The sequence below is a fragment of the Cebidichthys violaceus genome, unplaced genomic scaffold (assembly GCF_023349555.1).
Source record: "Cebidichthys violaceus isolate CVI_PGR_0920_01 unplaced genomic scaffold, fCebVio1.0.p SCAF_16, whole genome shotgun sequence".
Classification (NCBI taxonomy): Eukaryota; Metazoa; Chordata; class Actinopteri; order Perciformes; family Stichaeidae; genus Cebidichthys; species Cebidichthys violaceus.
The window spans coordinates 14,151,925-14,165,507 of NW_027176329.1; the positions used below are offsets into that span (position 1 = coordinate 14,151,925).

At 40.3% G+C, this 13,583-nt stretch overlaps 1 protein-coding gene across 1 annotated transcript in view; it reads right to left on the reverse strand.

Annotated features, from left to right (window-relative positions):
* tmem65 (transmembrane protein 65) overlaps window positions 1–12,453 on the reverse strand; it is a 24,368-nt gene extending 11,915 nt beyond the window's left edge. Inside the window, exon 1 of the mRNA XM_068711429.1 lies at window positions 11,893–12,453. Coding sequence (XP_068567530.1) covers window positions 11,893–12,166 — 274 coding nt within the window. The 5' untranslated portion in view covers window positions 12,167–12,453. The remainder of the gene's footprint in view (window positions 1–11,892) is intronic.
* Between the last annotated feature and the right edge of the window lie 1,130 nt (window positions 12,454–13,583).

Sequence of the window (13,583 nt, forward strand, 5' to 3'; positions counted from 1 at the left end):
TGAGGGTTTTTACATCTTTTTACTGTTTACGAGCAGCTCTGAGTGTTGAATACAAACTAACTAGACAATAGTTTGTAAAGCTGGAGCAGAGATGTCCAAAAGAAAAAGCCCACATTCCTGGTTGGAAGGAGAAACACACCGACTTTGAATCATTATTAAGGACTTGGATATGAACATGTTTTTAGATATGAACAGATATCTCAACGCCGACCTTTTCAAGAACATGTTTGAAGGAATGAAAGATGGAGGCCGAGTTCACTCGGTCCAACAAAAAGTCCTCCACCGGGGGAAAACTTAAAAATATAACATAGTTTGACACAACAATGCAAAATGGCGGCATGGCGTCATATGTTAATACGAATATGAACGGCTTCAAACAGGAATATTACCCATGTGTCTTTTTCACAATAAGAACAAAAAGCTGAATATTTGGTGCATGTAAACAAACGTTCAATGGAGTCAAATGAAATCCTGTAAAATGAGAGAAGAGTTGAATTCTCAAAGCCTCACACAGTGGCTGTTCACTTCATCGTCTTGTAGAAAGAAGAATATTCATTTCAAAAACGCGCTGCTGAGAATATATAAATATATAATTGGGCCACACACACACACACACACACACACACGCAGGCGAGTGGTAGAATATCTCATAAAGTCCAACGCAGCTCAGTGTGTCAGTGTGTGATTAAATCAAACACGAGCCGACGCTCCGCGTTTGTATAAATATAATTAGACATCAGCAGATGCTGTGTGATCCGTCTGCTGCCTGATTAACAGAGTGGAACCGCCTCCTCAAACACTAAACCACACAAACACACACCTGAGGACACACACCAACCACACGTCAGAGCGTGAGGCTCCGCATGCGATTATAAAGAGAATATTCCCCAAATAAATCAGCACTAAAGCGGATGATATCTCACCGTAAAGCCAAACTACATTCAGCCATCACACGGTCACACTTTGTGAGCATCTAATTACATTCAAACGTGACATTTATTTTGACATTTGTATTTTGGAACATCTTTTGTGTTCTTGCATTGTGTTGGCCGTAGGTGGAGTCCATTGGTTCCTACTGAAGATGTCAATATTTTTAAAAAGAGAGCCAAATATGTGAAGGAAAATAACACCAAATGCGACAAGAAAACAGAGAAATATCAGCAGACTTGTCCTTTAAGAACGTAGACGACGCATTTCTGTGCCAAAGCCAGAAAAGTGGTGTAATAACTGAATGAATGTGCACATTACACTCGTTAACCTCTCCTTTAAGAACCACTTCTGCAACTTCTGAGTCGACAGAAACACAACATCAGCCCCTAATGATCAGCTTCAGGCCAACGATGAAATGCCAACAAATGTCAGACTGAATAATGAAGTGAAAAGGATTCTTAAATCATTTTTTGTTTGTCATCAATGCGCTCGATTGAGCTGCTCAGTCCAAGTTTTCCACTGAACCTCCCTCAGCTGATTCTCTGTAAATGCTTTTGCTGCACTCCTTCATATCGGAAAACTGTGGAAGCCAAACTGTGTCACTGTCGGCACCTTGAGCTCTCACCAACACCCCATCACTGTCTCCTCATTAGCGTTCATCACACATCAGACCTCAGATCCTTCAGAGTGATGAATGTTGACAGTGAACTTTTACTCAGAGGGATTAAATCCCTCCCTCTGAACACAACGTTATAACTGTGATGATGACGCATTTGTCAATACGAGAGGTTTTGTTTTACATCTGTGAAACAAACTATCCTGTTTATACAAACCGTCATATGCAATAAAATTAATAAACATTATCTGGCCAAAAGTATGAGGACAACCGAGTATTACATCCATATATGGTCGCTGATCGTTCCAATACCATTACCATTTATTTCCCGCCTGGACTACTGCAACTCTCTACTCGCCAGGGCCCCGGCGTCGGCCATCAGACCTCTGGAGCTTGTCCAGAAAGCTGCAGCTCGCCTGGTGTTCAATCGCCCCAAGTTCTCCCACACAACTTCCTTTCTCCGTTCTCTACACTGGCTCCCTGTAAGAGCTCATCCAGTTTAAGACTCTGGTTCTAGCCTACAGGGCAGTGAAAGGAACAGCTCCTTCCTATCTCCAGGCCACGGTCAAGCCTTACACCCCCGCCCGACCACTTGGCTCTGCTGCCTCGGGGCGATCGGTCGCCCCGTCGCTCAGAGGTCCTGGCGGCCGATCGACCCGGTCACGGCTGTTTTCTGTCCTGGCCCCACAGTGGTGGAATGAACTTCCCACTGACGTCAGGACAGCGGAGTCGCTGCCCATCTTTCATCAGGCTGAAAACCCACCTCTTCAGGAAGTGCTACCCTGAGCCTTCCACTCAGCACTTATTGTATTCATACTAGCTTGTTGCACTTATTGTATTCGTATTACTTATAGCACTAACTGTTATTCTTGTTTCTGCACTGTACTTTGGCTCTGAGTTATGCTCTGCTTCATGCTCTTAGATGCTTGTTTGGAAAAGGAAATGTACTTATGACTTCTGGTGACTAGTAGTTCTCTTGATTACCAATGTTGATGCACTTATTGCAAGTCGCTTTGGATAAAAGCATCTGCTCAATGACTGTAATGTAATGTAATGTAATTTGCAGCTATACACAGCCGATTAAGTCTATTATAGTGTCAGGGAGCTTCGTCATATTGAAACAGGAAATGAGTAGAACTCACAACCTCACCTCAGTGAGTCCGTCGATTTAGATTATAGAGAAGTTATCCTGCAACAGCAGTCACAACATCGTTGGTCCACATAAATATGGCCGCCGCTGTTCTACAACTGTTCTACTTCACCGGGGAAACACAAATAGCTGCAGCAAAGTTTGAAGCAAACTAGTCTTAATTATACAACAATATATATATATATATATATATATATATATATATTTTATTACATACATAGTATTATGATATTGTTTGTATTGTAGCTGCTCTAGGTTGGAATTCCTGCTGAACAGAACAGCTTCTAGCTCATTTTTCAATGTATTGCATAACAAATATCATCAATTATTAATCAAATCTCCAGTAGATCTCTCTCTCTCTCTCTCTCTCTCTCTCTCTCTCTCTCTCTCTCTCTCTCTCTCTCTCTCTCTCTCTCTCTCTCTCTCTCTCTCTCCAAAAACGCTGTGTCACAAAATGCCGCTTCCCCCTTCACTTCATTGACATCAGTGTGTTGGCACAGCGAGGGGGGTTTTGATTGCAAAAGTTGCAATCAACTTTTGATGCAACGTCATCTGGTGAGACGCAGCATCGGACGGTCACATACGGGCAAACACATTCTTTTAAGGTTATGACTGTGACAACTTCACAGTCATGATGATTTGATGAACACATATTACTAAACCTCTAAAGCTCACAGTCTCTCTCTTCTCTCATTCTTCACATTCATTTAAAACATGCATGGAGAGCATAAACAAATGAACACACTTCCTTTCCAGACCACTCACATCTACAGTCCTTCCTGAAGGAACTGAAACCGCTAAATGTGACAGTAAAAAAGGTTAACACCTGCTTTTGTTTTGTTTTTACGACACTGAATATGTGAAGAGCTGCTGACACAAACTGCAGTTTGTCTCAAACGTGTAAAACACATCATTTGTGCCACAGCAGGGCGTCAACCTGGAGACCTGGAGCTTTTACACTCTACTTCAGACCTGTGCAGGAACGCTGACACCTCCATTTCTTTGGAGGAAACAACACAAAAGACATCACAGCTGTAGGACAGCAGGAGCGTGCCGAGTGCAGACGACAACAAAAGGACGCGGAGTGGAGACGCTGCCAGCTGTTTAAGCTGGCGACTAAAAATGTGCTTCAAACACAAAGACAGAAACCGTAGACTTCACAGGCTAACGTGAGAGGACAACACATCTCTGCAGACACAAACAAAGGTTTTTTTTCAATATATCGATCGGTGGTTTCTGTAAAGACCGATCCGTCTCCCTCTTCACCTGTGCATATATACAAACGCAGCGGTCAGCTCTGAGATGCATGAATCAGCACTATTCTGAGAGCGACGATGTGCCGCCGTTCGACCTGCCGAGCTCCGATTTAACAGCTCCGGCTCTGAAGCGAAGGCCTCGTTTATGCGTCAATCAAACCGGCACAAAGTGCTGCCGAGTGCCTCAAACCACTTCTTCAACAGATTGAAAACACTCGGGGAGATTGATGAGTTCCTGAGGTGTGATGGCACACACACAGAGTGGATGACTGAGAGCGCTCATGTTTCCGTGTGAGGCAGCAGTATTTACTATGTTTTATAAACGGAGGATATGCTGCACGGACAACGAAATGAAAAGTGCTCTAGGATCGGGGTTTGACATTTTGACCATCTCAAAGAATCTCAATTCATCAACATCATTCATCAAGTTTGTGTCTCTCTTTATAGCCTCATATATTCATCCATTGGACGCCTGCAGCTCTTTGTTGATAATACTGAGCTGCAAGTCAATCCCTGTTTACTTCATATGGTTCTGAACTTATATCTCTACTGGATTTATAAGCAAACTATTCCCAATAATGAATCCCCCGTAGACTTGTACTATTTATCTGAATTCATTTCAGGCGTCTGTTATCGTCACTGGTGCAGAAATGTTCTCTGTAAAGAGATCAAACCTGAAAAAGAAAGAAAGAAAACCTTCTCCAGCATTTGATCCAAAGACAAACTCTTAATGTTTTCCACCTGAAACTCCATCCAGCCCACAGACTGATTGTTATACCTGCACAGGAGCCAAGAGGGAAACAACTCAAAAGTAATTTAGTTTTGTTATGATATGAAATGAAAGCTCATGCATCAGTTTAGTCTTGGTCTCAACTACAGCACCGTACGCTCAGTTTAAAGGGTTTGGGCCTTTATTGCTTTTAAATTGAACAAGTTAGTCAGAGTTGGACTTGTGACGGGAGAGTAAACTATTACCCTCCTGTTGAAGAGAAAACCCTGTCCTACACTCATTTATTTTAACACACTGGACATTTTAAACATTCAAAAGGTAAATCTGTATTTAAATAGAGTGCTGAAGGTATGATGCATTTCTGTAGGATAACATGAAGGTAACATCACACATGGTTCCCTGCACAAAACGTCAACGAGATTCTTAAATTGGATTATTACAGAAAATAATGTTAATGACGTTAGTCTATAAAGGAACTCCACCACGGTCACGTGACTTCACATTAGTCTATAAAGGAACTCCGCCACGGTCACATGACTTCAGTTAGTCTATAAAGGAACTCCACCACGGTCACGTGACTTCACATTAGTCTATAAAGGAACTCCACCACAGTCACGTGACTTCAGTTATTCTATAAAGGAACTCCACCACGGTCACGTGACTTCACATTAGTCTATAAAGGAACTCCACCACGGTCACATGACTTCATGTCTCCACCACTGAGCTAAAGGAGGACTAGTGTTCTAGTGAGGACGTTTTGTCGTCTCATATTCTAACCAAAAACACATTAAAGAAATGGACCGGAAGTGTAAAATTGCTGACTCATTTCCTGGTTTAAGGACTCATTGAAAAAGATGAGTAAAGAAGAAAAACGTATGCAGATTGTGGACCCAGAAGTACTTTACGTAACAGTTTCATTGCTGAAGCAAAAACACTTTGTCTAAAAGATAAAAAGGTTGAAGTGCAGTTTAAGAGCTAAAGTTTAACCCGCAGTCTGAACTACATGCTGCTTCACTGGGTGTGTCTCAGGTGGTTCATTATGAGCTATAGTGAAGCGTACAGGTGAGTTCTATCCATCAGGTGGACGGTGATCTGCACCCTATTAAACAGCAGCTGTATTAACAGGAGGAAGAATGTCACCTCACAACGTCCCGTCCGTTCATTATTTAGTGTGTGCTGAATAATAATAATAATAATAATAATAATAATAATAATGTTTAAATGTTGAGCCACAGCATCTTAAATTAAAACATCAATTTAATCTCATTTTAATTTGGCATTTCGGATGAGTTTCCTTAGTTTGTAAGAGGCACTTCCCAATGTTTAGTCACACTGAACCTTTAAACTTTCGAGTCATCCATTAATTATATTTAAAAACAGAACACTACCAGGCTGGGTTTCAGTGTCCTTTCTTTCTTTCTTTCTTTCTTTTCTTAGCAAAGAGCAATTTAGAAGTCATTTAGGGTTGCAGAAATCTCATTTACAGTCGACATTGACCATTACTTTAGGCCATTAAAAAAAAAAAAAACCTTTCAAACCTTTCCTGCAGCAGCTCATTTCAGCTGCAACTGACAGATTTGATTCTGGTTAACTTTCTTTGTGTAACCCTCGTCTGTACGCGGTTAAACATCGTCTAGACTGGACTGTGAGGTTTTTCTAGTACAACAAGGTCTTCTTTAAAGAAAGTAACGAGCAGATTTCATGCACATTAAATGTGTTTAGCTCAACTTGATAATGCTGAATCAGGACTTAGCATGAAGTGAGTAAGTAAACCAACATGTTCCATCTTCTGCTGCTCGGCTCACTTTCAGGTCGTCAACAATTTATTCGGCTGCAACTCAAAAACCTTCTCAGCCAACAAACGGTTTACTGCGAAATGTTAAAAGCTAAACCTTTTGTATTCGATAAAATACTATAAATCCCAGACTCAATACAGTATTTATATACCCACTAAACTTTGGCTGCACAAACGTCTGCTGATATTAGAGCTGTAGACTGCTGAGTTACAGAACGTTGTGTGTGTGGTCGGCCACGTTTTCAATTTCAGAAGCCAACGCTGACGTTTCGGTCTGGTGATTACACTAATCATGACAAACTGCCTGATCTAGGTCATTGATCTACAAAAGCGAGGCATCATTTTCACCCAGCATGCTTTGCTTTTGCAGAGACTGTGTACAACAGCGCCGCATTTAGGGGGGATCTATTGGCAGAAATGGAATATTAAGTTTGTTTTCTTTAACGTATAATCACCTGAAAACAGGAATTTGTCATTGTTTCTTCGTTACCTTAGATTGAGCCGTTTTTAATCTACGTACGGAGCCGCCAGCCACGTTTCTACGGTAGCCCAGAACAGACATTTACGTTTTCATGTCGGCCACTGACGCACTTGTGACACGGGAGAAGTTTCAGTTGGTTGCAATCTGCAACCTCACCGCTAGATGCCGCCAAACCCTGCACACTGCACCTTGAAGATGCCATTAATTGGGAAACCAATTTAACCTTAAACAGCTAAATGGAAACCAAACGAACATTCTTTAAAAAAGCACTGCTATCAGCTACATTACAGCCATTTGCTTTTCTGTCCAACTGAAAATCCTCACCTCTCGTTAGACGGTAACAGTAAAGTTACAATACAAGTAAACGGCCACAAGTTTGAGGAAAGATTGACAGCTTGTGTATTACTGAAGAATATTCAAAGCTTCAAAGACCCAAAATAGGTATTCAGGGCACTTTAACTCACAGCTTCACAGAACATGTTGTTCCAGCCAAAAGTTCCTCAATACTGAACATCAATGCCTCTTTTTAGAAGCCACATCTGAGCTGATTACACCGTGTTACCAGAGGGGAAATAAAGTGGCTAAATGTTTTATTTCTCAAATGTTTATGGGGGTAAAAATAAAACATGTAAGAGCCTAAAGTTACATTAAGATATATCGCTACACACCGTAGATGTCGATGCATTGGCTAAAATACAGTGTAGGGTCTTAACAGGCTCATTTTTGTGTGGATGAACAAATGACATTTCCTCTGGTGGGTGTTCTCAGTCTACTCTCCTCTCCACTAGTCACCTCCTGACGACGCATCGATCGTCTAATCAATCATACGAAAAGCCAGCCGATCTCTGGAGCACCTCGAGAGAGAGAGATCAACGTATCAGCAGTCATTTCACACACATTACTGAACAAACAAGAGTTCACAGACAGTCAATGACACAAACTCTCAATGTTAAACCAGCCTCTTCTCAGTTATATTTAAAAAAAAAAAAAAAAAAAAAAAATGAAGTCTTATCAAATCGTGTGTTAAAATTCAGTTAGTTTGGTAAACAGGGTTAGGGTTTAGGGTAAAATATGCCCCAAAATCTGCTCAGATACAAATACTTTGGATCAGCTCTGGACATGTTTAGTACGACCAAATCAATACTGGATTATTGAGGTGACACCAGCGTAGATATTAGTGAGTAGGCTCCTCTTAGTCCACTATCATTGTTTTGGTTTTAGTCGACCGAGATCTTTTAGGCGATTAGTTGTGTTTTTTATGCTTTTTTGTTTTATTAAATCAACCGATTGATTAGTTGGCAGAATCGTACGAGTGTTAGTCGACTAGGAATTTCTTTAGTCGAAAGCAATCCTATTTGAGATTTTTTTAAATAAAATATATATTTTTATTTTTTTACATAAAACACAATAGTTAAGGACTTCTTATGTTTGAGGGAGATTTAAAAACACCGTTCCTAAACTACCTCAAACATGCCGTCAGCATTGTTTTCACAGCAATTCCTCACAAAAACAATGAGCCCGTAACATTTAGGAATGTCGCCATGCCAGTGAAACACTCACTGAAACAGTATTTATGTTAAAGTTACACCTGTCAACCACATCTGCTGCACAAAGGCCTTTACGAAACGTCAAACAGCCTCAGCTAAATGTAACGTTCTCTATTTTTACATTCCCATGGAGCCTCTTAAGAGCGACTCTAAATGTCTGAAATGGAGACGTCGTGTTTTAATGAGCCAACAGCTCGGCTCGCTGTCACGGCAACTCACTGGAAACACTTCAGATTCTCTCATTGTTCTTCTTTTAGCTCATTAGCAGTGAAAGTAAAAAGATAGTAGCTTATTAGAGAGGACGCTCAGCGTCATCCCTGCACCGACTGGGTCGTCTAGTTAATATGGCCGACTCTGCACTGTCCCACTTAAAAATACACCAAATACCAAAATCAGAGAAGGTGGCGGCATGAGCAAGAAGTTAGCAGCAAGAAGTTTGCAGTAATTTAAGTCGGGACTAAAAGGTTCCTTCAGCCCGTTTGTTGTCCGTGACAAACGAGACTGGAGCTTAGTTTATAATTGCTTTATAACATCTCATGAAAGATAGCAAAAAATAAATAAACCGCTTGATGCTGCGTTTGGTGTGAACGCACCTCAATGCTCAAATATATGATTATTAAATCCTGCAAACTAGTTTCTACAACCAATGACTTCTCAAATGTCATGAAATTTTGTTCAGTTTTAAGAGAATGATGCGAGTCAATTCATATTTCAGCAATGTTTTTGTATTTTCTTGTGTAACAAAATGAGACTTTTACAGTGTTGAAATTGCACATTACAGATAGTTTCAGGCTGTAAAAGCAGCAACAAAAACAAAATCTCCATAATGTAATTATACGTCTGTCTCTTTCACTTTACTTCTTAAAAAAGTAGTACTTGTACAGAAAAGACAATGTTTCGCTCCCCGAGTCAAAGCTTCCAACCCCGGACGATGTTTGGGGATCATGAGAGAGGAGGAAAATAATGAGGATAATAAATGAATCTGCGACGCATCGCTGGAATACAGATGAGGAATTAGTTGTTTGGGTCAAACTCTCTGGAGGGGGAACTCAAAGCTCTTTGCGGACACCGTTTCTACGGGATAAAATAAATAAAAACAACACATTCGTGTGACCTATAAAAACTTTGCGAGGGCTCAAAGAATGGACACTCACTGGGATTATTATGATCATTACCCACAGCAGCTTAACATTGAGCCTCACAACCCAGAGCCATGAAATGATAAACGTCTGTCCTTTCATCCTTATTACTGTGCAATGTTTCTGTTTTGAGACGATACTTGTCCTTTAAGAATAAAATATGTTTAATGATTCAATCACTCAGGCTACCATACTCTTCAGGAAGCCACATTCCTACTTTAAATCTTACACAACAGTTGCGCAAAAGAAATGTTTGGGTGTAGATCCACAGCCGGGTGTCAGGCTCCCTTTCTTCATTTTGCTTGAAACTAGAGGTTATGCAATGCCGCAAATACATTTCATAATCCCTTTTTGGTGTATTGAGAGATGAACAAAAATGCTGTTGCATGGTAGGCGGATAGATTAGCAGCCAGAAAAGGGAAACAAAACAAAATAAATCAGCAGTTTGGGTGCAGAGTGCTAATAAGAACAGAAAACTATAAATCCATTGCGAAGGTTTTTCCTGAATTTTGGAGACCTTTTTGCAGAAATGTGGAGATTCCCATGAATGCTCTCCACTAGGCCGCATTAACTGCATAATATTTCGGGTGGCCGGTTACGACCGCATGCTCAAGGACCTCTCGTAGTTGCCGTCAACTTTTATTGCTTATTAATATACTATTTAATACTTTTAATCTGACTGCCTGCTGGTCCACCTGATAGCAAGCCATAACACAGCTGAGTGCATCGCTGAACTACTGTTCTGGGACCAAACACACACAGTGGGGAACAAACCATAGACTGTCTATGGGGAAGTCAGTTTACTCACTTTTAGTCTTTTGGATGGTGTGATTGGCTAACAGCTAACGGAGCTACCAGTACATCGCCGCCACTGTAACATTGTAACTTAGAAACACTGGACTAACGTCTCTATAAAATGGTAGACAAGGCACTTTGGCAAGGCACTTGGTAAACCTTTTGTGGTTTTGTAAACCTCCTTGCCAAATAATTTAGTGATAAAAACATTTACATGTCTGGGGATCATACAAAGAAGGCCAATTCGCTTTTAAATGCTTTAAAAACAGGTCGTAAAAATCTACATCTGAGTAAGTATTTTGCAGCCAAATCAAATAGTTTTCAGGCTATTCAGCCTTTGTTTGTTTATAATACATTTAATACTTAACTTCTTTCTTTTCAGGTCTTGTACAAAGAGCAATATAAATGGTGGAGATCTGGACTCTACTGAGAGCACCTTTCTACTTGAATGTATATTTTGTCTCCATGACACCAAGATCTCTGTGACAAGGAGAGACGTTACTCCCTACTCAAATATTTGCACTCCTTAGCAGCTGATTTTACTATTTTAGTCCTAAAATGAGTCATTCTGCTTGAAAAAAGGGGGAAAAAATGCTTCAACATGAACCAAAACCAAACAGAAAATACCCTCTGATGACTCACAGGAGGAAACACACACACACACACACACACACACACACACACACACACACACACACACACAATTGGAGCCAAAGTCTTATTGTCAGAGACAGTAAACCACCTTTTTATTTGGATCCAAAAGAAACCACTTGAAATACAATAGCGGCAGCGACCTATCAATCACAGTAAGCCCCGCCCTAAAGCATACTCTGCTTTATGGTCTATTTGACTCTAAATGGACCATGATTTACTAAATGAACATCATACTGTATTGAAGAAGACTTGAAACTAGAGATTGAGACCATAAACTCATGTTTACAACGTTTACTGAGGTAATAAATCAAGAGAAGTAGAGTCATTTTCTCATAGACTTCTATAAGTAGAGTCGCCGCCCCCTGTTGGTCTTTAGAGAGAATGCAGGTTTTAAGACATGAAGCTTGTTACAATCTTAAGCGTTTATGAGTCACATCCCAAAATAATTTTCCAGCTGTAGAAGGCAACACCCTCTTTTCCAATGTTGTTGCGGTCTCTCCATCTGATGTTACTAAAGAGCCACATGTTTCACAGATTACTACACATGTACCTGTCTCAGGTGCGTCTCACGTGCCTTTGAGGGCCAACAGTCTTCATTCAAAGACTCCACCCATTGACTCACACTCATTCAACTGGAGATAAAGGACCCATCAGTTACGACACACGCTGCTAAGATGACAGATGTATATTAGCCACAGTTTGCACATCCATATCGGTCAATATTGAAAAAATATCGGTGCATGTCTCGCGCCAGGGGATTTCTCATTCAAATGTCGGGAGCTTGTTTAATAATTCTCACCTTGAACAATGGCTATGGACTCGAAACTCTGCAGCTCGTGCAGTAGACACATCCTCTCCGTCGGCTGGAGGCGGTAAATAAAGTCTTTGGCTCTCAACGGAGAGTTCAGCGGCTCCCTCGGCTCGTTCCTCGCGCCGTGTGTTCCCATCTGTCGCCCATTTCCCGGCAGCCCCGAGAATATCACCGCAATCGTTGATGGTGGCGGTTGCCTCAATCCCGACGGTAACTTCTTACAAACCGGTCGGAGGACTCTCTGTAGGCAAAGCTTGAGCATTATGGCGAAATAAATAAAAGTACTACTAAAACCAGTTTATTATTAACGCTTCTTTGAGCGCAGAGCTCCGCCGTCGTCTCAACCGTCGGCTCCCAGCAACAAACGGCTGGCGCGCGAGCTTAGAAGTACTTTCTAGCTAGATTCGAGCTCGCGACGACTTTTAATTGCCGTTTCTCTGGAACTCGGGTTAACTTTCATGTACATGTCTTCTCCTCCGTCTCATGATCCGTTGAGACTCAGCGGACGAGAGTAAATGCACATGAAGTTCAAGCTAAAGCCGACCAAGAACTAAACGGCGTCAAGCCGGAATTAAAAACACTGATTTCCGGCGGAAGCTTTTCAAAATAAGACGTGGTGCTTCCGGCCACACCTTTCATATTAAATCCACTGGCAAAAAATATATACATTATAAATAATGCGTTTATAACTAAATACTAAAATACTTACTGTTTTACTATATATATATATAAATAAATACAATAATTATAAAATGTTTAACAGATATGTAATAAAAGTGCATAATGCATAATGAGACGTAACATACATATATATGTATACTACATATACATATTTACATATATGTATATATTTACATATATACATATATATATATATATATATATATATATATATATATAGAGAGAGAGAGAGAGAGATACATATATTTATATATACACCACTTCTCATTATGTAAATTTACATTTCTGCTTACATTAGTTTATTCATTTTGTAATTATTGTTGAGCTTTCTATCACAAATATATATAATGTTTTATATATGTTACATTTTATCCCTCTATACTAACTTCACATTTTTCCTGGCTTGGTTTTCCTTTTATACATATTTAATGAGTATCATTGTCAGAAGCCTATCAACAATTTTCATGGCCAACAACTGTCTCTCTCTGTCATCGTAAATCGTTTATGTATCTTTTAACATAAACTATCTGCAAACCAAATCCAATGTTTGTTTGTTATTTGTTTCCTTCATATTACAGCAATTTCACTCTCGTCTGAATACATTACCATCATCTCTGATTTACTTCGATGGCGTCCAGTAATATTTTGTATATTGTGCAATAGTATTATGTATAATAACTGTGTAGAGGAGGCTTCTTGAAGGCCTCTCTTCATCTCCAGAATGAACTAAATGCTGAAGTCCAGGATCAGTAGCACGTGAGTATTCTGCTTAACCTTGAAATGTCACCTAAATGTCCCATGAATGTCTCTTAAATGTCCCTTTCAGCGAGAATGGTCTCCTCCTGCAGGTGAGACTAGTTTGATTGATAGCGGTGCACCTTTCTCAGTCTGCATGGCCCTCCACACTGAGATCCGGGAAGGTTAATAACTCGTCACAATGTGAGAAATGAGTCAAATAAAATCTCTCCGGGTTGTAAATTATGTAATTATGAGGTAAG